Raw genomic sequence first — 25,083 nt, forward strand, 5'->3', positions numbered from 1 at the left:
CAATCCACTCCATGCATATTCAAGTTAAATCCACATTTATTTAGACTGCAATAATCAAATGTCAATTGAAGTCACTATATACAAATATTTCCCTTCTTAAAAATATCATCAAACCATAACACATGCTCCTTGTTCTCCAGAATTGTTTAGCAGAGGATGTATTAAACAAAATGTCACAACAATCATGCATTTGCACAGCACTTTTGAAACCTCTCTTAGTTTACAAACCTGCCATCAATTTTCTTTTGTTCAAATCATACCTGCAATGCAACCATTTCAATTGATAATAGAGAAATGACTTCAAGCTTATTTTATGTCTATACATATACATATTAGACAAAATCCTTGTTTACTATATATATTAACATGTCTTAGAAAGTTGTATCTACAACTTGCCAAAAGCCATTTCAATTAACTGAAGGTGGAATGACACTTGTACATGAAACTTCGATTCTTTTGTTACTAACCTTCTCAACCTGGTGTTTCTCAATATCTATCAGCACCAATTCTTCAACAACCACATCCTTGGCTAAATTACCAAATGCTAAAGCCTAAAAGATTGGTCACCAAACTCATTCATCAAAGATCTGTTCACCATCCACACTACAACCAAAGTGAAACAGCCAAAGAAAGGATCGAACTCGACATCCAAAATTCCATTGCACGTGTCATGTATTTGCATGCGAGGATTGAAGGAACTATGGCCGCCAGCGACCATAGGACTCAACTTTCTCCCTCCTCGTCTGGTAGAACGATAATGGCAAATATCTCAGTAGGCCAACCTTCCACCCCACAGCTAGTTGTGATGGACACTGCCAGCGAAATCTTCTGGATTATGTGCAACCCTTGCACGAATTGTGATCAACATTTAGGTCAACTTTTTGGCCCTTCAAAGTCTTCCACCTACATCCAATTATGCAGGACACCTTGCGGCTTTCGAGGCTGCAATTGCCACCCCTTGGATAGGTCACCGTTCATTATCACTTACGCAGACAATTCGTCTGCATCAGGAACCCTTGGCTATGAAACGCTAGTCTTTGAGACATCTGACGAAGGTTCCATTCAAATACCAAACATAGAATTCGGGTGTGGCCGCGACATTGTGTACAATAATGATCCAGGGTATAATGGAATACTAGGACTAAACAATGCACCTATGTCTTTGGCATCACAAATAGGCCATAAATTCTCTTACTGCATAGGAAGCCTAGCTGACAAAAGTAGTAATTACAACCAACTGATCCTAGGCGAAGGAGCAGATCTTGAAGGCTATCCAACCCATTTTCAAGCTCTTCGTGGCATGTATTACATCACCATGGAAGGCATAAGTGTAGGAGAAAGGAGGCTTGACATTCCTCCTGCAACTTTTGAGATGAAAGAGAATGACGCGGGTGGTGTCATCATTGACACAGGGTCTACGCTCACCTACCTACCTGATGATGTGCAAATTTACTATACAAGGAAGTTAGGAATATCCTCGGCGGGTCCTTTAGGAAAGTTATAATCGAAACTTATCCCTGGCTATATTGCTATTTGGGGGTTGTGAGTAGAGATTTAGTTGGATTTCCAGTGGTTACCTTCCATTTTGCTCAAGGTGCAGATTTGGCTTTGGACACTGGAAGCTTCTTTGAACAGCTCACAGACAGCGTATTCTGCATGGCTATAGGTCCAGTCAGTGCGACTGGCGTCGACAACCGATCTTCTGTTATCGGCTTATTGGCTCAGCAGGGTTACAATGTTGGATATGACCTTGTTAACCAGATTGTTTACTTTCAAAGAATTCATTGTCAACTGCTTAGTGGCTGATGGAAGTCTATGCATTCCAAAACGAAGCAACCAAATTTCCTGTTAAGCATTGAATGAGAGCTCAGAACCAAATACTTCTACACTGATGTCAACAGCAACTGAGTAAGGCCATGCTATTTCTCAAAAGTGCATCGTAAAATTAACTGTTGAAAAATACAATGGGAATTAGAACAATTGATTACTAAGCAACTATTGGCATCACAAAGAACAAAGGGTTACATGCTGTGCGTGTGCATGTGGCCATGTGAAAAGTAACAAGGACTTATACTTACAGGCTTACAGCAACAAAAACACGGTTAAAGAAAAACTGCCATGTCCCTAAAAGTATATTGCATACATTCTTTCTGAAATCAATTGAATAAAAGATAATATGGTAGTGAAGACTCAGAAAACTAAAGAACCAAATCACATACTTCTGATATCAACATGTTAACACAAAATAAAAAGTGCAAACCATAATCTGTTTCACCAAAAGCTCAAACTCACAATGTGACAACATATTATAACAACCCGAGTATAAACTAGTAACTGTGGCAACATAATGTGGAATGCTGTGCACTGGGCTCCCTTTCCCTTAGATTTATGATCTGAGGCAACATACCTGTTTGACAAAGTAATAAAAGAAATTCTCTATGGCCTCACGTGCTTCACACTGACCCAATCGGAAGCTAAATCTTGCATATAAAATAGAGGGTTTCAACTTCGGAACAAGGGGAATTCCCTCCAATCAAAGAATGGGCTAAAAATGGAACCAAAATTAAGAAGGGTATAAAAGTCTTTTCAAACATTTAGATACCAAATTATTTCCAATCAAATACATAGGAAAATGACAAGATCTGGGGGAAAAAATAAAGTAATACCCAATATGATCTGATCTATATATGAAATCACTTCATTCTTTTCTCTAAATACCCAAAAAAGAAAAAGAGATCTGATTTAACTCATTTAAGAATGAAATCATTTCTGGTTCTTTGTCATTCAAAACTCCTCCATGAAGGGCAAAAGGCATTAGGAGTAAGGTAGATTTCATTTGTTTGAAGTCAACCATTCTCTGGTTAAAAAGGAAGTTCAGGCAGGGAGGGAAGAAGTGTAAGGAAATGAAAGAACAAACTGAAAATACAACTCAATCCACTTTAAAATACTAAAAAAACATTGTCTCCAGAAAAAGTACTTACATTTGATCTCCACAAATGCAGAGCATGACTTTTTTAATCTCAAGCTTAAAGCAGCAATTAGCATGTAATCAAGTGCCTGCTCCTATTATCTGTTGTCATAAGAAAACATTAAGCATTCTTAAGTGCAAATCCTTTACTACATAAACATATGGTGCCTGAGAAACAAGTTATCGAAAGACATGAATGCATCCATGTCATACTGATAATGACAACACTTCCTAATCCACAAAAATGCTACAAAAGTTCATTAAGAACCCAAAAGAATTTGCCTCTTGTTTTTGTATAGAAGTACTATCTTAGCCCACCAATATGTATATGCATTGCCTAATATTAATTAAAAACCAATAGAATAAAAATTAAATTTCATCATCCTCCTGGCCTACGTATCTAAAACTAAAAAAGAAAAGTTCAATTGTAATAGTGAAGCTCTTAATTACGTGCAAAGGTTTATAACTCAAGTTAAATCAAAGTTGAGCATGTATTTACCATTTATATATCTTACAGGTCAGATACGGATCCCTTGCACTCCAATTGGCACCCTATTGTCCTTTTCAGACTGCTTGTGCGGTCAAAGAAACTGGAATGACAGAGGGCTAGGACATCATTTTCTTGTTTATCTGGTTGATGCTGCAATGAAAATTTGATAACTTTATACTGTAGCGAGGACTATAAAGCTAATCCGAGATAATCAAATAAAAAAGGGGAATTGTGAACATAACAGTTGAGCAATGCAAGCTTAAGTTGTCTAAGAAGTTATGAACTTATAAAAAGGTCAAATCAATCTATCATATGCTAATGTTCTGTAATACTTTGACCTGAAACGAATGTGATTATAAATATATACTGAAAACTTAATTATGAGGAAAATATATACCTGCAGATGTCAACTGTGTGATCTCTCCTGGCATTAAAAATAGAGAATTTCCCACATTGAAAGAATTCATTTTCTCTCTTCTTTCTTATGTTCAGCTCATCGCCTTAGGTGGGAAAGCATTCCCTTAGCTACTTGATTAGCTTTCTGTAGCTCCCCTTTGGCACAATGTGTGGCAATCATGGAATAATAGAAGTCAAAGTTGAGTGGCCGGGACCTTGTCACATGACTATCATTATTTATTGTAAGATCACTTTCAACGCTAGCATCACAAGATCCGAAATCCAAACCAATTCTACAAGAGGAGGATAGAGACCTTGAAGATTGTAAACCAGCGTTTAGCTCAGAAATGTTCCTCTGTGCGTGAGCTCCTTGATTATATGTAGATAACCTTAGAACAGGATAAAGTGTGCTTGCAATTTCATTAAGAACTGTAAGGGCTTCTTGAATACTTCCTTGCTCACACAAAATGGCAAGAAAGCCACCTATTGACTCATTATCAACCTCATTGTTAACTATGTTAATTATCTCTTCAATATTCTTCGATTTGAGCATTTCTCTCAAGACGCTCCTAGCTTCTTCCATCCGTCCCTTTGAACATAAGCCTCTTATCAAGTACAAGAACCCAAAAAAATCAGGTGATACATCCTTCCTCTTGAACTCATAATAGAATTGAAGTGCTCCTTCCATGTTGCCCTTTTGGCAATGGCAATTTATGACAGCACTAACCGTCAAGCTGTCAGGCTCAATATATTTTGTCTCCATATCGTTTAGAAGCTCCAGCGCATTCTCTAATTGACCAAACTTTGAAATACCCTCAAGTAGTGAATTGTAAACTTGTGTTTTTGGTTGAAAGCCCTTCAGGACCATTTTACTGAAAACATGCTCAGCATCTACCAGATATCCCTCCCTACTCAGTGCATAAATTAATGTGGCATAAGTTATTTCAGAGGGTATCAAATTAAGTTTCTCCAATGAATCAAATAGCCGAAATGCTTCAATAAGACGTCCCTCATGGCACAATCCATTTATTATAGAATTATATACAACTATGTCTAAAGTGATCCCTTTCTTTTCAACGAAGGCACAAAGATCCAATGCTTTATTGAGATATCCTCCCTTGCATAAGGCATCAATCAGATTGGCATAATCAGCATACATGACTTGTAAACTATCTTGAGTCTTTACCACAAGCTTATATGCATCTAAAGCTCTACCTTCCTTTATCAGAATCCTGAGGATGGAGACCGGAAGGGTGATTGTTTTTTCCATAAATTGAAGGGCACTATGAATATCTTTTAAACATAGGTAGCATGCTAGTATCCTTCGCATCATTGGATCAACTAGGCCATATTCTTTTAGAAAGATATTCAATAGGGGCAGCATGTGCTCCCTATCTCTGTTACTAAGATAGCTTCTCAAAATAGAATAATAAGAGTTTCTTGTAACATATAAACCTGTCTTTCTCATCATCAAGCACAAGCGATATGCATCCTCAAGAAATCCTCTTCTGCACAATAAAAAGATCGCATCATTACATACTGACTCATATAAGTCTTGGCCCAATCCTTCCATTGTGTAAACTAAATCTAAAACCTCTTTTGCACCCTTTTCAGTGAGAATTGTCCTCATTAACATCCTAAATGTATATCTACTTAACTCCAGTCCTTTATCATTGAGTTCAACTAATGCCTCAATGGCCATTTCTACCATACCCTTCTTGCAGAGGCCATGAATAATACTAGTGTAGCATACAGGTGAAGAGAATGATGTTTTTCTGAAGTCGTCAAACACCACAAGTGCCTCGTCAATTCTACCTACCTTGCAATACTGATCAATCATTGTGCAATAAGTAACAGAATTCGGAACCAGGCCCATTTCTGGCATTCCTTTGTAAAGAGCATAAACATCTTCAAAAGCCCCCATCATAAACAATGCTTTGATCAGCACATTGCACATTATGATATCCATGGCGATTCCAGCTTCTTCTAGTCGCCGCTTTGTCTGCAAAATCCCCGGAGTGTTCTCTTCTTCGGTATAACCGTGCAACAACGTGCTGTACGTAATCACATCGGCAGCCACATCTTTCGATAACTCATCTGCCTCAGATGTCCTCCCGAACTTGCACAAACCATTTATTATGGTATTATACGTAACAACACTAGGACTAACCCCTCTTTTCTCCATTTCAACAAATAGCTTAAAGACACTACCAAAATCTCCAATCCGACAATACCCATCAATCAAAACTGCATACACAAACTCATCCAACTCAATTCCCAACTCACCTATCCTCTCGAAAACACCACGTGCTTCCTCAACTTTACCCTTCTTACAATAAGCAGATATTATTGCAGTGTAAGTGACCTTATTGGGCCCCTTCCCTTCCTTTATCATCTTAGCCAAGATCCCAAATGACTTCTCCACATCGCCTAACTTCGAAAACCCATCAATGAGTATAGTATAACTCACATAATCATGATCGATACCCTTCACCACCACCATTTCCCTCATCTTTCGAAAAACCTCCACCAAGTCATTTCCTTTAACATAACCACAAACCCAAACACTATACAAAACAACATCCAAACCGATCCCATCCTCCTCCATCCTCCTAACCAAACCACAAACCTCATCAAGCCTCCCCAACCTAACAAGTGCACCAACAATTGCAGTTAAAGTAACCAAGCCGGGCCTCAACAGTGCCCCAGAACCCACAGCATTGTCATAAAACCCTAATGCAAGTTCAGGCTTCCCAATCCTACAAAACCCAGAAATCACAGAGCTACAAACAAAATCATCAAAAGGGTACCTTACCCTATGATCTGTCATGATCTCCAGCGCCTCCATTGTCATGCCTAGGTCCCCCTGAGAAGAGAGTCTGTGAATAAGAGAAGAGAAAGTGAGAGGAGAGGGTAAAACGGCACCGTTTTGGAGGCAATAGCGTAGAAGAAAGAGTGCCCTATGAGGGTCATGGTGGGTACGGATGAGTGTGTCCCAGATGCGAGGATGGGAATGGGTGAAGTGAGTTAAGATGAGATTCTCGGCATCTTGGAAGCTTCTAGAATGGAGGAGTGCCCATGTGAGGATGGAGAGGGTGGTAGGGTTAGTGGGGATGAGTGTGGCAGTGGTGAAGAGGTGGATGATGAGGTTGAACTTGCGGTGGCGGAGGAGGGAGAGGAGGAATATGTTGATGGATTTCAGGATAGGGGTGAATCCACGCTTCAATAATGTTTGGAGTGAATGGTTCTTTGAGGAGCACGAAGAAGAAGAGGAGGAGGAGGAGGAGGAGGAGAATGGTCTTGTTGCGTAGAACAATTTCATGGAAGGGAATAACGGTATTCAGTCAGAATCGAAGATGGTGAAGTGGCAACTGAACTCAACATGAAACTCTCTCAGCCTAGCCCAGTTTTGGTCGGACTCTCCAAATAGGCAATGCCAAGTTGGACACAAATGATAGTTGCTTCCTGACCAAACAAGGAAAAAAAATAAATGATAGTTGCTTGAATTGTTATGTGTCATGTAGACGGTGTAACTTTGACAAACCAAAAAAACACATAAATTCTTTGATAGAGAGTATTTAGGGTAGAAACTCAGGGCAGTTAATTTCATGTGAAATTGATAGCCGAGAGTCGTTAAATAATTTGATAGGTTTGACTAAATTATCATCTAACAGATCTCATTTATCAACTTAACATGAAGTTAACTATCAACTTAACATGAAGTTAACTACACCCTTAGTTATCAGAACTGAACCGGTAATCAATTTGATCATATGACCGGGTCACTGGGTTACTGGTTCAACCGGTGGGTTACTGATTTACCCGATTAACCCGGTCATAATTTAAAAAAATATAAAATTATATAAATAAAATCAAAATTATGTGTTAAAATCAAGGTTCTAAAAACCAGACCGCTTATCGAACCGCTCTTGTCACTGATTCATTAGTTTACTGGTTCAACCGTAATCCAACCAGAAAAATCGTTTTATAATAAAATAATAAATAAATATAAATAAACACCTAAATACATACTTGTAGTCTAATACAAATTTACTCATTCCATAAGAAAACCATCCCAATCTAAAGCAAAATGCAATTCCAAACACGGAATACTATTCAATAAGTCAACACTGTTCAAACAAAATGCAATTTTAATCATTTAATAAGTTGATACTATACAATCCTTACAACGTTATCTAGTTATATATTTAACTATATATAGGGGGCAAATTTTCTAATAAATGTCTAATTCTATATAAAAATCAAAACAAGATATACTAATTTCTAATTGATCAATCAATCCTATGAAATATTAAAATAAAAAAACCTCGTGATTCAATTATTCATTAAACATATGTATATACGGCATAATAAGATCCAAACATTTATCTATCCAACCATGAGGTAGATAAATGTTTGGATCTCCCAACTTTAGTGCTACTTACATTCCAAAAAATCGTTGAATTTAAATTAAGTCAAAATCAAAACGATTTAACAATGAGTAAGAAAAATCCAACGATTTACAAATCAAATACTAGAATAAACTCTATTAATTAGACAAATTCTTCATTGAAAAAAAAAGATATAAATGCTAAACGAAAGACAATCATTAAAAAAAATGAAAAAAATGGCCAAAGAAAAGAAAAGGGGGAGTTTAACAGCAGAGAGAAATATTATTTCAAAAAAAGCAATGAACCTATATAAACCGATACCTAGAATTCCCATTAATAAAAAAATAGAGCTTCCCGCAGTGTATAAAATAAACTTTGTAACTGAATACAAACGTTTCTTTCCCCCCCACATGGATAAAAGTATATAAACTGGAATTAATTCCAATTCCCACATGATGAAAAAAAGTAAAATGTCTTGACAAGAAAAAGGTCCTATTTGACTGTTGTACATTGCTAGCATCAGGAAATGGAATAATCGGGATTCTCGAGTAACCGGTTGAGCCGCTAAAGTAGCTATAGTGGTAATAAATCCCGTCAATAAAACGGGTCCTATAGAGAGTCCATCTATTCCGAATATCCAGTAAAAATTAAAAAAATTAATCCATTTATAATTTTCTGTCAGTTGGATTAATGAATCATCCAATTGGAAATGATAACAAAATGCATATGCTGTTATCAGCAGATCGATTAAACATATGCAAATTGTATACCAGTTAATTACTTTATTTCCTCGTCCTAGTTAGAAATTCTTTATTTTATCAGCCTAATCGCTCTTTTGATTTTGGAAAAAAGAATATCTTTATCAATATACTCTTTCTTCTACACATTGATCGCCACCCCGTAATGGAGAATAGCTAATAATTAGGACTCATAACAAAAATAAATAATCCATTCATGGGGCATCAAGCACTAATATATTTTTAACGTCCAATTAGATGGGGTAATCATTCGATTAAAAAGAATGAAAGCTCGTTGCTTTTTGTTTCTCTATAATTGGAGTTGCCAAGTTCTATCCCTTTATTACTTAAACCCAACTGATTTTGTTCACGAATTCAAACAAAAAAATGGTCCGATCCAATAAGAATGAGATCCTTTTAGAATTCGCTATTGATACGACATGCGGCTTTTTCCATTCATTCCTTTCTGGATCAGTCGTGGTCTTACAAACCCTACCGAGGTTATGGACGAAACAATTGCTTCATAAAAATGTGTAAAAAATGGAGTCGCACTTAAAAGCCGAGTACTCTACCATTGAGTTAGCAACCCCCTCCCCCCTTCAAAAAAAAAAATAGGAAAAATAGGATGCGTAAATAAAAAAAAAGATGGACCAACCTTTTCTTTGTCAAGAGTGGTATCCTTTATTCAAATTAAATTAATTCTTTTTTTATTTATTTACCCTTGAAAAAAAAAGAAACTTCATGTTTGTATCACAGAAAGTTTAACGAACTCACTATTTGCTAAAAATTGCCTCTGTAACGTGAAGAAATCGATCGATTTCTTCACGATTGAATTATATTTGTTTTCAATACTGTTGTCAATATTAGTGTTGAAAACATAGAATCGCGAAAAACAAATGAATTCAAATTCGAAAAAAATGAAATATTAATATAAATCGAATTTGATTATATTTTTAGTAATTTTTTTTATTATATAAATAAATATATTCTAGTTGATATTTGTCAATATTCTTTCTAATTTTTTAGAAAAATTATTAAATTATTAAATCAATTTTTTTTATTTCTCTTTATTGAAATACTCCAATTTAACTATTCCATATCCATTTATTTATATACTCTACATTTATAGAGTCTAATATATATCTAATAGATAAGATATATCTAATCGATTAGAATATAGAACTTTATGGATATAATAAAAAAGAAAAATAAGATATATTAAGTTTATGCAATAAATTAAGTATCTTTGTCTTCGGCTCAATCCTTTTTTGAAGATTGAGCCGAGTTTAATTGCAATTATCTAGAACGAACAGTAACCACCGGATTACAAAGTATCCATTGCTGGGAATTCAAATTTGAACGCCTTCCATACTTCACAAGCAGCAGCTAATTCAGGACTCCATTTGCTCGCCTCACGAATGATTTCATTACCCTCACGAGCAAAATCACGACCCTCATTTCGAGCCTGTACACATGCTTCGAGAGCTACTCGATTAGCTACGACACCTGGTGCATTTCCCCAAGGATGCCCTAAGGTTCCACCACCGAATTTAAGAAGGGGTGGTGTGTAAACTCTCCCACCTTTGTAAATTAGAATTCTCCCTATTAATATAATAGAAATCTATATATATATAATTTTGATAATTTTGAATTTGGAAAAAAAATTGAAAAGGGAGGGATTAAGTATTCTAAAATGAATTCTATGATTTCTATTATATTGTTCTATATTATATTGTTTAGGATTATTAGATTAGGTTTTTATCGAGCCGAACAAATCCCGAGTCGATTTTTTTCCTGGTATCCAAATCGAATTGAAATATGTAATATCATAACATAATAATGTTATTATGTTATAAATGGAATCCATTTTTTGGATATTCTAAAAAAATCAAGAAGTCGAGTTGGATCGTTTCAATTCCTTTCCATTTGGATTCTATCCGTTTGTTTTGTTGCAAATTCAAATTTGAGTATTAAATTCGATTCCCACCTTTTTTGTTTCTTCCTAACAGGTATTTTCCATACGGGGTTGGTAAAAAAATTTCATGTGATTCGGTAAAAGCAACAACAATTCCATTATTGCTAATTTTATTCATGTTATTCAATGAATAATGAGACAGCAAATGATGGGACATTTTCTAAAAAATACAAGGGGAAAATAAAAAATGATTGGGGGTGAAAATGCAGGAATGTCTACAATACCGGGATTGAATCAGATACAATTTGAAGGGTTTTGTAGGTTCATTGATCGGGGCTTAAGAGAAGAACTTTATAAGTTTCCAAAAATGGAAGATCTGGATCAAGAAATCGAATTTCAATTATTTGCGGAAACATACTGTACAAGATGTCTCTGGTACGGGTTGAGAGGAGGATCGGGAACCTGCGGGTCGAGGCGAATGTCGGACTATTCGAGTAGAGCGGAGGGGGGGTACCTGCAAAGACACTCCGACGCTCAAGTCAGAATGGATCCAACAGGTAGAAAGTGTGAGGAATGAATGAATACCTGGAGGGACCTGGGTCCTCTTATTTATAGGCGATGATAGTTATCTTATCTTATCTTGTTTGGCCAAGATAAGAGAGGTGTTTGAATTCGAAAGTTGGTTAGGAGCTCTGAAGGGCCGGTTTTGGGCCTTCAGGTCGGGTTGTTCCCGAGAAACCGGGTGCGTAGGATCCGTGGGTCGGATCCGTAGCAGTTGCCCCCGCAGCGGGAGAGCGAGCGAGATCGGGCTGCCGCTGGGAGACGTTTGTTTTCGTTGTGGGCTTCGACTTTTTTCTCGGGTGCCCGTCTGGTCCCTTCGAGATGAGGTCGGCGTCTTGGTTTCGTGTCGTGGAAGATTCGTCTGACCGTTTAGGTCTGACGTGACTCTTCCGTATCAGTCGCGCCCGTTGCGTTCTTCGAGGCGTTACTTTTTTCGATGGGGGGGTATTTATTGCGAGGGGATGTTTCCCTCCTTTACCCCCACGAGTCTTTATTGTGCCTAGGGTTAATTGTGTCCTTTTGCCCCCTTTTGAAACCGTTTTTTTGCTTTTGTTTCAGTTCCCTCGTTCGTTTTTATTTTCTTCTCCATTTTCTCTTCTGAAAGAAAAACTCTTCATCTGAAAAGAAGCTCCTCTTCTCTCTGTGGTTTTTTGCTTTTTTGGTGCTGCTTTGCTTCTTCTGTTTTTCTAGCTTTCCTCAGGCTTCCTTCTGCATTACCAGGTTGGCATGCTTTGCTTTTCTTCTTTTTACTTTGTAAATACTTGTTCTGTCTCTGCCATGCATTGTTCTGCCTGTTTACTCTTTTACTGTTTGTTACTGTGTTTGGTGTCTTTGGAGGGTAGTATTTTGAGTTTTGGAGGGGCTGAGCACCGCCGTGTTTGCTTAATAGTGGTGGTGAGCCACCGCGTTGGTTTGGTAGTGGTATTAGGTTTCTGTCTTGCTTCTGCGTAGAGTTAGTAGGCTGATGGTGGTGCTCCTCCCTGTTTTAGGTATGCAACGGCGGAGAAATGAGGGTGTGGGAGCCCCAGTAGCCCCCTCCAGCGGCGTTCCCAATCGCTACGGTTGGGTGACCAGCGATGTGTGGGGTGTTCCGTCGCGGATGACGGAGGACGATCTTCAGCGGCTCCATGATCAGGGGGCAATCTGTGGTGGTGGTGATGAGGAGGGGCGATATGAGCTCGTCCTCCCTGATGCCGACGAGCGCGTCTGTTACCTGAACCTTCATTCGCCCACCGTGCCGGACTGGATGTGGGTTTACGAATCTATGTTTACTCGGCTCGGCGTGCGGTTCCCTTTTTCGCCGTTTGTTCAAGATCTGCTGAGTCGGTGTTCCGTGGCGCCGTCTCAGCTTCATCCGAACAGTTGGGCTGCCATGCGGTCATTTGAACTGGTGTGCCGGTATCTCGATCTTCCGGCTTCTGTTCCTGTTTTTCTTTTTCTTTTCTTATGCACTCTTCCGACTAAGGAGGGGAAGCATAAGAAAGGATATATGTCTTTCCGTGCTCAACCTCATCGTCGGATTTTTGGGTTGTTTGAGGATTCTTTTCATGGTTTTGAGTGGGAGTATTTTAAGGTACGTCCCGTTCAGCGGTATCGTCCGTTTTGGCTGACACTGGAGGGCGAGCGCCGGTTTCCGATGTATTGGAACTTTGGTGCTGGCCCGTAGGTTCTAACTAAGGTTACTTATGATGATTTATCTCGGGAGGATAAGGACATTGCCAGCGTTTTGTGGCATTTGTTCGGCGAGCATCCGTTGAATCCTCGAGATGTTATGGGGGATCCCGAGGCTTGTCGGACGTATATTGGTGTGTGCTTTGTCCCCCTTTTTTTTTAACTTGATTTTTTCTCTGGCTTCTTTTCAGTTGAGATGGCCGGTGGGTTGACTTCTTTGGCGAGGCTGAAGGCGGCGTTGGTCCGGGAGGAGGGGTCGTCGTCTCCGGCTACTCCTGTTTCGAATTCGGCCGTGGATTCTCAGGCTGTTTCTCAGGAGGTAGTTTCCTCGGGAGCGCGTACCGGTGCTCAGGCTCTTCCTGGTCCTGCGAACTCGCCTGAAGTCGTCGTGGTGACGGCTGCCGAGGCTTCTCGGAAGAGGAGGAAACCTGAGGAGCCGAGCAGCGAGACTTTTGAAGAGGAGAGTTTGGTACCCAGTGTGATGGACCAACGTTTTGATGCCTCAGGGTTTATTGATCAGCACTTGATGCCTGGAACGGAGCCGTTTTTTTATGGCTGTGACGTCTCGTTCCAGGCTAAGTCGGTGTATCGTGCCCTACTCCGATCTGCCGTTGTTGTTCGGAAAGCCGAGCCCGTGATGGCTCAGGTTGGTTTGTTGGATAAGAAGCTCTGTCAGTCCCAGGCTGAGGTGGGTAAGCTGAAGGAGGAGCTTGAGGCTGCCAAAGCTGCGAAGGAGAGGGCGGTGAAGTCTTCTGAGGAAGCCGGGGCGGAGATTCTCCGACTTGCCGGTGTTGAGACTTCGCTTCATTCTCAATTGGCAGAGGAGCGGCAGCGGGCTTCAGATGCGGGTTCTCAAACCGCCGTGCTTCTCGCTGAGTCGGAGGCTCTGAAGGCCGAGGTTGCTGCCTTGAAGAGGGAGAAGTCGGGGCTGTTGGCTGACGCTAAAGATGCGACTGCTGCTACCGAGGAGACGATGAAGGCACAGGCCCTGGTGCTGGCTCCGGGCGTGGACGTGTCCGTGATGGGAGCGTTCAGGGTCGTTCGTGATGGCCAGATTGTTGACCTCGAGTAGCTTTTTTATCTCTGTAATTTTTATTTTGAACTTTGTTTGTTTCTGAATATTTTGGATGGCCAAGGGCCGTGACTTTGGGAACCGTTTAATGGTATTTTCGGCCGTCCGGGCCTTTTGTATGATCCGTATTATGGTGTTTTCGGCCATTCGGGCCTTTTTATATGTTTTGAGCTATTCCGTTTGTTTTTCGTTTCCTCGAACCGTCGTTTGGTCAGGTTTTTATGGATATCCGTGTGTTGGGCCTGGGGGGTGATCAGTCCTCCAGTCGTGGCCGTGTCTTTTGTTCCGTATTTGGGACGTGTAGGAAAGTGGAAATAGCTTTTAATGGAATTTTTATTGAATGGTTGGGCCTCGTTAAAACCCTCCGTTAACGGCGGGAAAGAGTACCCGAAATTAAAAAATATAAATAAAGGATAAAAATAGAAAGGAAAATAAAGGGGCGACCTATTTAGGTCGGTCTAGGCGTAGTATCGTCGCAAGTTGGCTGCGTTCCAGGTTCTTGGGACTTCGTCACCGTTGAGCCGTTCGAGTTTATACGCTCCTTTTCCGATTACGGCTTTGATTCTGTATGGTCCTTCCCAGTTGGGGGTGAGCTTTCCTTCTCCTGGGATCGGGGGACCGATATCGTTTCGTCGTAGGACGAGGTCATCGGCCGCAAATTCTCGTCGGATGACGCCGTGATTGTATCTTAGGCTGATTCTTTGTTTGAGTGCTAACTCTTTGATGTGAGCTATGCTTCTTTCTTCGTCAATGAGGTCTCATTCTGCTTCTTCGTCGTTACCTTCGACCGTTTTCCTGGGGTTGGGGTCCCCGATTTCTACTGGGATGACTGCTTCTACGCCGTATGTTAATCGAAAAGGCGTTTCCCCCATAGTCATTTGGGGTGTTGTTCGGTACGACCATAGAACCGACCCTAATTCGTCTGCCCACAGTCCTTTGGCTTCGTCGAGCCGTTTCTTGAGTCCTTTAACGATTATTTTGTTTGCGGATTCCACCTGTCCGTTTGTTTGGGGGTGTTCTACTGAGCTGAAGCGATGGGATATGTGTAATCCTTCTAAGAACTCTCTGAATTTTTTGTCAGTAAACTGGGTTCCGTTGTCCGAGATGACGACCTCGGGGATTCCGAATCGGGTGATGATCTGTCGCCAAACGAATTTCCGACACTGGGTCGCCGTTATGGAGGCCAGAGGTTCGGCCTCGATCCATTTGGTGTAGTAATCTATGGCGACAATGAGATATCTGAGTTGGCCGGGTGCCGTAGGGAAGGGTCCGACGAGGTCGATCCCCCAAGTGCCGAACGGCCGTTCTGCCGATATGGTGCTGAGTTGGTGTGGGGCGGCTTGGTGGATATTGGCGTGTCTTTGGCATTTGTCACAGCTTTTTACTAATTGTATGGAGTCTTGAATGATTGTAGGCCAGAAGTAGCCAGCCCTGATGATTTTTTGGGCTAATGTTTTTCCTCCGACGTGGTGACCGCAGCAGCCTTCGTGGATTTCGCGGAGTATGTACTCCGTGTCCCTGGGTTCGACACATTTGAGTAGGGGTTGCGAGAATCCATGTTTGTATAGTTGTCCTGCTACGATGGTATAGTTGGCGGCTTCCCTTTTTATTCGCTTTCCCTCTTTTGGGTCTGGCGGCAAGGTTCCGTCGAGGAGGTACTGTAGGATAGGGTGCGTCCAGGACTCCCGGTTTGAGGATGTTAGATGAGCGTTGATTGTTGTTGACACAGAAGGCGACCTAACGACCTCCTGAATTAGCGATTTATTACCGTGTCCCGGTATGGTACTGGCTAGCTTGGAAAGTAGGTCTGCCCTAGCGTTTCGTTCCCTGGGGACATGTTGTATGGTAATGCTTTCGAACCCTTCTTTTAGTTTGTTTACCTTGGTGAGGTATTGTTGGAGCAGGGGATCTCGTGCTTGGTAGCTTCCGTTGATTTGGGAACTGACTACCTGGGAATCGGTATTTACCTCTAGGGCCTTTGCACCGACTTTCCGGGCTAGGGTCAGGCCTGCAAAGAGGGCCTCGTATTCTGCTTGGTTATTTGATACTGGAAATTCGTATCGTACTGACTGTTCAATTGTGATCCCATTTTGGCTTTCGAGTATGATTCCGTTGCCTCCGTGAGTGGAGTTTGACGAGCCGTCGACGTGCAGTTTCGATGGTTCGGGGGTGAGCTTTCCCGGAGTCATTTCGGCGATGAAATCGGTCAAGACTTGTGCTTTGATAGCGTTCCGGGGTTCGAACTTGATCTGGAATTGGGATAACTCGATGGACCATGCTAGCATTCTTCCTGCTAGGTCGGGTTTCTGTAATACTTGTTTGACCGCCTGGTCGGTTCGGACCGTCACGGGGTGAGCTTGGAAGTATTGCCGCAGGCGCCGGGAGGCTGTAAGGAGTTCGAAAGCTAGTTTTTCTAAGCGTGAATAGTGAGCTTCTGCATCCTGTAAGACTTTGCTTATGAAGTATACGGGTTTTTGCTCCTTTTTCTCGTTTTCTCGGATGAGAGCTGATGCGAGTGCCTCTTCCGTTATGGAGAGGTACAGGTAAAGCGTTTCCCCTGTTTGGGGTTTGGCGAGGATTGGTGGTTCCGCTAGAACCCTCTTGAAGTGTTGGAATGCTTCTTCGCACTCTGTCTCCCATTTAAAAGGGGCTCCTTTTTTCATTAGTTTGAAGAAAGGGATTGCTTTTTGAGCCGATGCCCCGAGAAAGCGTGATAACGCGGTCAGTCGGCCGGTAAGCTTTTGGATGTCTTTAAGGTTTTTGGGGCTTGTCATCTCGAGGACGGCACGACATTTCTCCGGGTTTGCTTCAGCTCCGCGTTGAGTAATCATGAAGCCGAGGAACTTCCCTGCTTCCATTCCGAAGGTGCATTTTGCCGGGTTGAGCCGCATTTGGTGCTTTCGTAGGGTGTTCATTATGACCTTGAGGTCGTCGGTTAGTTGCTCACCGGATTCAGTCTTGGCGAGCATATCGTCTATGTAGACTTCTAAATTGTTTCCGGATAGGTCTCGAAATATCTTGTTACAAGTCTTTGATAGGTGGATCCATCGTTTTTAAGCCGAAGGGCATCACTGTATAGCAGTAAGTTCCGTCCGGGGTGATGAACGCTGTTTTTTCTTCGTCTGGTCGGTGCGGGATCTGGTTGTAGCCGGAATATGCGTCCATGAAGCTGAGGTATCGGTGGCCGGATGCTGCGTCTACTAACCCGTCGATGTATGGTAGGGGGAAGGCGTCCTTCGAGCAAGCTTTGTTGAGGTCTGTGTAGTCGACGCACATTCGCCATTTTCCGTTAGATTTCCTTACTAGTACGACGTTGGCTAGCCAGGTCGTGTAGGGGAGTTCCCGGATGAAGTTGGCTTCGAGTAGGGCTTTGACTTGATTTTTGACTTCGGCGGCTCGGTCTGGTGACATTTTTCATCTCCTTTGTGCCACTGGCTTAGCTTGGGGGTCCACGGCTAGATGGTGGGACATTAGGTCGGGGTTTATTCCCGGCATATCGGCTGGTGTAAATGCGAACAGGTCTCTGTTCTGTTTCAGGAGTTGGGAGAGTTCTTCTTTAAGATCGTACGGGAGGTTTCTGTTAACGAAGGTGTATTCATCTTTGGTTGGCCCTATTTGTAGCTTTTCCATGTCTCCTTCTGGTTCTGGCCTAGGTTGGCCGTCTTGTCGCGCATCTAGGTCGGCTAGGAATATTCCGGCCGCATCCCAAGGTTTTTTTCTTAGGGCTAGGCTGGTGTTGTCGCATTCGGCTGCGACCTCTCGGTCTCCGTTAATGGTACCGACGGAGCCGTCGTTGGTCCTGAACTTCATGAGGAGGTATTTGGTAAAGATGACTGCAGAGAAGTCATTGATTGTTTTTCTTTCGAGAATCACGTTATAGGCTGTGGAGTCTTTTAGGACTACGAATTCAGATAGGATTGTCTTTTTTTGATTGCTTGTTCCTATGGTGATGGGGAGGGTAACTGAGCCATCTGGTTTGAGAAAGTTGTCTCCGAGTCCCGTGACGCCGTGGCGGTGTGTTTGGAGGTTGTCGTTGCGGAGCCCGAGCTTGTCGAAGGCTCCTCGGAAAAGGATGTTGGAGTCTGCGCCGGTATCTACCAGTATCCTTCGTACTAGTCCTGTTCCGATTCTGGCTGAGATGACAAAGGGGGCATCTTCGGCCGAGGTGCCGTGTTGGCAGTCCTCTGGTAAGAATGTTATCGTATTGTCGGCTGCGGCGATTGGGGCTTGGTTTCTGACGGCCATTACCTTGAGATCTTTTTTCATTGTTAGTTTTGACTTGCTTGCTACGTCCTTGCCTGTGATGACGTTCACTATGATGGTCGGGTCTTCCTCCGGGCTCTCCCTCGGGGGTAGCTTTTGAGTTCTTGGGTTACGCCCTTCTCTTTCCGGCGACTTGTCTCTCTTCGCGCGTCTCGGTTCTCTGATGATTTTGGCAAATTCCGGGAGTTTGCCGTCTCGTATGGCCTGTTCAAAAGCGTCTTTAAGGTCGAAACAATCTTGTGTTTTGTGGCCGTAACCTCGGTGGTAGTCACAGTAAAGGGTTTTGTTGCCTCCTGTCCTTTCTTTGAGTTGTCGGGCTCTGGGGATGATGCCTCGATCTGGTATTTGATGGTATATCTTCGTAATTGGTGCTGTTAGGGGCGTGTAATTAGAGAATTTGCCTATTCTCGGTGGCCGGTTGGTCGGCCTGGGGTGGTCCTGTTGATTCTCTTTCGGTGTTGGGTTATGACGGGGAGCCGAATTTCCGTGTTGGGTGGTGGCGTGCTGCCACTTGTTGGCAGCGACGACCTGGCTGACCTCTTCGTCGTTGATGTAGTCTTTGGCGACGTTCTGGATTTCGTGCATGGTCCATACTGGTTTAGTAGTGAGGTGCTTGCGAAAATCTTCATTCATGAGCCCGTTAGTCAGGCAAAGGCTTGCAACGGAATCCGTGAGTCCGTCGACCGTTAGGCATTCATCTTGAAACGGTCGAGGTATTTCCTTGTGGATTCTTCTTACTTTTGTGTGACCCCTAACAAGCTGATGGGGTGTTTGGCTTTGGTGATTCTGGTTGTGAACTGGGCCATGAATTTTCGTGCTATGTCGTGGAAGCTGGCTATGGATCCGTTCGGGAGGGCGTTGAACCATTTGATCGCCGGTCCGGCAAGGGTTACCGGGAAGGCTCTGCATCGGACTGCGTCGGCTGCTCCTTCTAAATTCATTCTGGCCTCGAAGGCCGTTAGATGTTCCTGAGGGTCCTTGGTTCCATCATACTTCATGTCGGTGGGTTTGTCGAAACCTTTGGGGAGTTTCGCTCTCAAGATTCTTTATGTGAAGGGTGTAGCTCCCATTATGGTGTGGTCGTTTCTCGTGCGTTTGGTATTTCGGTATCTTCGATCCTCATCTGAATCGTGCTGACGACTTAGATCACGGGAAGCGCTGCGGTGGTGTTTCTTGTTGTATCGCCGTTCCGGCGATTTCTCGTGTTGGTGGTTGCGCGAGACGCTGCGACCATCTCTCCTATCGTGTTGTCGGGTTGGCGACCTGCCGCGGTGGGATCTTGACCTGGAAGTCGCCTGGCTTCCGTGTTCGTTGTTGTGTTTTTCTCTGTTGGTCAGTTTGCCTTCAAGTTCCTGGACCCGGAGGCAGAGATCCTGGATGATCTGTGCCGCTTTGTCCCTGGCTTTCTCAGGATGTCACGGGTCCGTGATGACGTGTTCGTTCGTGTGGTAGATAGTACTTGCTATTCTTGCTTGGTTTGTGACTTCCTGGTGTTCTGAGGCCGGACGACGCGGTTGGGAGTCATCCTGGCTTGAAGGGTTTTCCTCCAGGATGCCCTCCATCCGGTTTGACTGTCGCAGATCCCCACAGACGGCGCCAATGTACAAGATGTCTCTGGTACGGGTTGAGAGGAGGATCGGGAACCTGCGGGTCGAGGCGGATGTCGGACTATTCGAGTAGAGCGGAGGGGGGGTACCTGCAAAGACACTCCGACGCTCAAGTCAGAATGGATCCAACAGGTAGAAAGTGTGAGGAATGAATGAATACCTGGAGGGACCTGGGTCCTCTTATTTATAGGCGATGATAGTTATCTTATCTTATCTTGTTTGGCCAAGATAAGATAGGAGTTTGAATTCGAAAGTTGGTTAGGAGCTCTGAAGGGCCGGTTTTGGGCCTTCAGGTCGAAACGGGTTGTTCCCGAGAAACCGGGTGCGTAGGATCCGTGGGTCGGATCCGTAACACATACCAATTGGTAGAACCCTTGATAAAAGAAAAAGATGCTGTATATGAATCACTTACATATTCCTTTGAATTACATGTATCTGTGGAATTAATTTGGAAAAACAATAAGGATATCCAAGAACAAACAATTTTTATTGGAAATATTCCTCTAATGAACTCCTTGGGAACTTCTATAGTAAATGGAATTTATAGAATTGTAATCAATCAAATATTGGAAAGCCCTGGTATCTATTATCGGTCAGAATTGGACCATAACGGGATTTTGGTCTATACTGGCACTATAATATCGGATTGGGGAGGGAGATTAGAACTAGAGATTGATAGAAAAGCAAAGATATGGGCTCGTGTCAGTAGGAAACAGAAAATATCTATTCTAGTTCTACTATCAGCTATGGGTTTGAATTTAAACGAAATTCTAGAGAATGTTTGCTATCCCGAACTCTTCTTGTCTTTCTTGAATGATAAGGAAAAAAAATTGGGTCAAAAGAAAACGCCATTTTGGAGTCTTATCAACAATTTGTTTGTGTAGGCGGAGATCCTGTATTTTCTGAATCTTTGTGCAAGGAAATTTCACTGCTTTCTTTACTTTTTGAACGTTTCTTTTTAAAAACAAAGGGCAAGGGTGTTCGGTCTAAATAGTATAAACACGTAACAAATAAAAAAACACTAAAGAGTTGAGCCATAGAAGTTCGAAATTCTGATAAAATGGACTTCTTAGAGCGAATGCGTTCATTAGATTTAATAACATTATTTTGTTGTATCCAGACAAATTCAATCCATTTTATGAAAAAAATGTGACCAATTAACCAACCTCCAAAACCACTTGTTAAAAACAACAATTTATTGTTGCATCTAAACATATAGATGTTTACTAATCTGACTAATATGGAACTTGGTAAGACAAGGGGGTTAAATAACTGAAAAATAAGATTAGTAAAGAATATTCTTTGAATGCTAAAAAACTTATATCTAACAAATATATTATAAAAGTTTAGATAATATATTTGTTAGATATAAGTTTAAGTTGTGATAAATTTTGATAATTGTTATGTTTTGAGAAGTTTGGTACAGTCATTAGTTTGAGCTTAATTGCAGAAGAGGTCTTGCTACTCAGTTGTACGGATCATAGTTGTAAAAATCGGACCGAACCGACCGATTCGACCAGAAAATCGACGAACCGGACCTTATACCGGTCCGATTTAGTATTCTGACTGTTTAAGGAAATGAACCGGTCAAAATCGGTACGAACCGATCAAAACAAACACGGTTCATAATCGAAACGGTCCGGTCAACAACGCGGTCAATGGTCAACCTGCGTGCCAATGACATACGTCAGCATGCGGGTTGTGAAATTAGAAAAAATGTATTGCCAATGACATACGTCAGCATGCGGGTTGTGAAATTAGAAAAAATGTATTGCAAGCAGTGGGTGTCGAACTTGGCTCTCCTGGATAGAGTACCAAGTTGACAACCAATGCACTAACATGTTTTTTTATCGTTTTGAATGCTTTTTAAAATATATATATCAATTCTTTCTAACTAATATATATATATATATATATATATATATATATATATATACATGGAAATACTTAACTAATTTTTTAATTGAAGTACAAATTAATTAATTTTAAAATAAAAAATAATAATGAATAAAAAAATAAAATAAAAATTACTTATTCTGAAAAAAATAAATTTATATAATTATTTAATTATATAAAAATATTTAGACCTTGAAATTATTTTTTGGATATAATTCATAGATTGTTATTCTTATTGTATCTAATTAAGATACTATATAGTAGTATGAACTAATTATATGTTTATCTTTGTATTAGTTATTTATAGAATTTGACTTAACTGTTCTTAAAATGTTAGTAAAAATATGTATTTCAAATTTTAATTTTAAGTTTTTGACTATTTTTTATTTTTTATTTATGTGAGAGCGATTTTACCGGTTGAACCAGCAACTTATCGGTTGAACCAGTAAACCAGTAACCTGACCGATTCGATTACCGGTTTGATTTTGACAACTATGGTATGGATTGTACAGTATTAACAAGGTTCTGAGAACCGGACTGGTCATCAAACCGCTCTAGTTACTGATTCACTGGTCCAACCGGTTTAACAGTGGTTCAACTAAAAAAACCGTTTTAGAATAAAATAATAAATAAATTATAAATATCCTAAAATATAGAAACAGCTTGTGAGTGACTATTGAAAGAAATGCCAATTCAAATAGTACAAAGTGTGAAGATATCAGATAATACCATGATATATTGAAAGAAACCCAATAAACAACAATATAATCTCTGTTGCAAGAAGTCCTGAGAGAATGCAAACCTAAATTAAAACAGTAAATACATAAAGTAACATTTCAAAGAGAGATAACAAGTAGATCAATTCTCAATACTCTTAATTGTTATTATCCTATTCCGTGCAAGCTATAATGTACAAATACTTCGTTTCTACTCAAATATCTATACCATAGGCTTATCTACATCATATACTATTAAATTAAACTTCCTAATTGTGACTATAGTTTTGATAAAATGGCCATATTTACATAATCCTATTTGTGCAAAACGGAAGGCAAGACTAGCTAGCTTTAATTCTCTTAAAAGAAACTAGTATAACTTAGAAAACAACAATGATAAAGCCATGAAGAGATTCTATTAGTTACTACTAAACAAAACAATTCGATCAAAACTTAGGGTGAATTTTCAGTATTAAGAAATCAACTGTGTCTCTTGAATCTTCAATTCAATTATGCCAATAATCCAAAGAGTTGACTTACTATACAATGAACGAGTGCAGAAATAGAAGGAATGATGAAGAGGTACCAGAGGGCAGGGAAAGAGTTAGTTTTCTTGCTCCTGCGAGCACGCGCTGACACTGCGGAAATCCTTTTGCTGGTTCATATTGCCATTTTCCTTCTCAGTTCTGATAAAGAACATTGACAATTGAGAAAGATGATCAACACAACGCAAGTGAAGAGTGAAGAGCTAACATTGACAATTGAGAAAGATAATCAACACAGCAGAGCCACAAAACACACAACAGCACACTAGAACCCAGAACCCACAGCCAGAGAATTAATAGCAGCACCAAATTAATACTACCAACAGCATTCAGCAACAAAATTATCATTCAGCAACAAACAGTATTTGATTTGATTTCCGTTTTTTGCACATTCAACAACAAACATTATAAAACGGCAACAAGTAATCCCTAATCACACTAAACCTGAAATCAATAAAGCTAAACAAAAATTTCAATAATGATTTTATTTCCATTTTTAGCAGCAGCAAGAAGATTTCAACAAAAATTTCAGGAATTAAAAAAAGAGCAGCAGTACAAAATCAATTATTTGATTTCCATTAATCCATTCACAATTTCACATTCAAAAATCAGCAAACAGAGCATAAAAGGAAGAGAAGAACCGAAGAAGTGAAAGCAGTGCCACTAACCTTCGACGGAGACACGGACGGAGATCGGCGAGACGACGGCGACCGGCGATACGGCGGCGAGCTGCTCCAACCTCGAACAGAGAAGCCAGGGAGGTCGGGGACAGGGGAAAGGTGGACGCCAAGCTACAAGAGAGGACGTGGAGGCGCAGACAGCACGGACAGCGGCACTGCGGCAGAACCGTTTCAGGAAGAACCTAGGGTTTTGGTTGGGTGATTTTGAACTTTGCTTAAGAGTTCAGAGGATAGGGATTCACGAATGGGGGGGGGGGTTGTGTCGGGGGAAGGGGGTGAGTGATTGAACGTTGGGTTTTTTTTTTTTAAATCAAAACCACGTTGTTTATCAGAAACCGGTCCGGTCCAACCGGCATTCAGTAGTTTTCGAATGGACGGTTATTAACAACGGATTAGATCATTTTCATCTTGGTTCTCAATTGAACCTGTTTGACAATCGGTCCAATCCGATTTTCAGAACCATGAGTATTAACTTATTAAATGATTAGAATTGCATTTTGTTGAACCATGAGTATTAACTTATTAAATGATTAGAATTGCATTTTATTCTAACAGTGTTGACTTATTGAATAACACTCTGTATTTGGAATTGCATTTTGTTTTAAATGGTGATGATTTTCTTATGGAATAACTAAGTTCATATTAGACTACAAGTATGTATTTGAGTGTTTATTTATATTTATTTATTATTTTTTTATAACATTTTTTCTAGTTAAACCCTAATTAAATCGATTGAATCAATAACTTAATGAATTAATGATCAAAACAGTTTAATGATTGGTCTAATTTTTAGAATCTTGGTATATATATTATAAACATATAATGCACATTAATATTTTTGTTTTCCATATTAAAAAAAATTAGCAAATCAACCATAACTTATGTTCGTATTTTCAATCATATTCAACTTCAAAGTATTATGTTTATTACGAGTCTTTTAAATAGCGTTTGAAATAACGAGACAGAAACTAAAAGACTCGGATAACTCAGAGACTAGTATTAAAATTTCAATTTCTATCTCCAAAATTTCAGCATTTTGGTACCTCTAAAAAGTGAAGACACAGGAAATTAAAATTCTTAAAGATAGAGGCTAAAACTTTAGTTATATTTTATACCTAAAATACCTCTATTTTAATTAATTAATTCCAATTTATCCCTTGTACAATTAAATTAAA

At 40.7% G+C, this 25,083-nt stretch overlaps 2 protein-coding genes across 10 annotated transcripts; one reads left to right on the forward strand and one right to left on the reverse strand.

Moving 5' to 3' along the window:
* LOC130943284 (pentatricopeptide repeat-containing protein At5g57250, mitochondrial-like) lies at positions 1-7,261 on the reverse strand. 9 transcript variants are annotated; one of them, XM_057871085.1, is made up of 5 exons: positions 3,856-7,261; positions 3,468-3,608; positions 2,982-3,070; positions 2,408-2,480; positions 1-1,845 (listed from the first exon to the last, which is right to left on the reverse strand). In XM_057871085.1, the coding sequence occupies exon 1, from the start codon at positions 7,174-7,176 to the stop codon at positions 3,952-3,954; it is 3,225 nt and encodes a 1,074-aa protein (XP_057727068.1). In that variant the 5' UTR covers positions 7,177-7,261; the 3' UTR covers positions 1-1,845; positions 2,408-2,480; positions 2,982-3,070; positions 3,468-3,608; positions 3,856-3,951. The 9 variants fall into 9 exon arrangements, with proteins under 9 accessions (XP_057727068.1, XP_057727064.1, XP_057727065.1 ...); XM_057871081.1 differs by having other exon boundaries at positions 1-1,949; XM_057871082.1 differs by lacking the exon at positions 2,408-2,480.
* Positions 758-1,806, forward strand: LOC130945583 (aspartic proteinase nepenthesin-2-like). Its single transcript, XM_057874292.1, has 2 exons — positions 758-1,464; positions 1,551-1,806. The coding sequence occupies exons 1-2, from the start codon at positions 758-760 to the stop codon at positions 1,804-1,806; spliced, it is 963 nt and encodes a 320-aa protein (XP_057730275.1).
* Positions 7,262-25,083: the final 17,822 nt, after the last annotated feature.

This window comes from Arachis stenosperma, chromosome 8 (genome assembly GCF_014773155.1).
Source record: "Arachis stenosperma cultivar V10309 chromosome 8, arast.V10309.gnm1.PFL2, whole genome shotgun sequence".
Classification (NCBI taxonomy): Eukaryota; Viridiplantae; Streptophyta; class Magnoliopsida; order Fabales; family Fabaceae; genus Arachis; species Arachis stenosperma.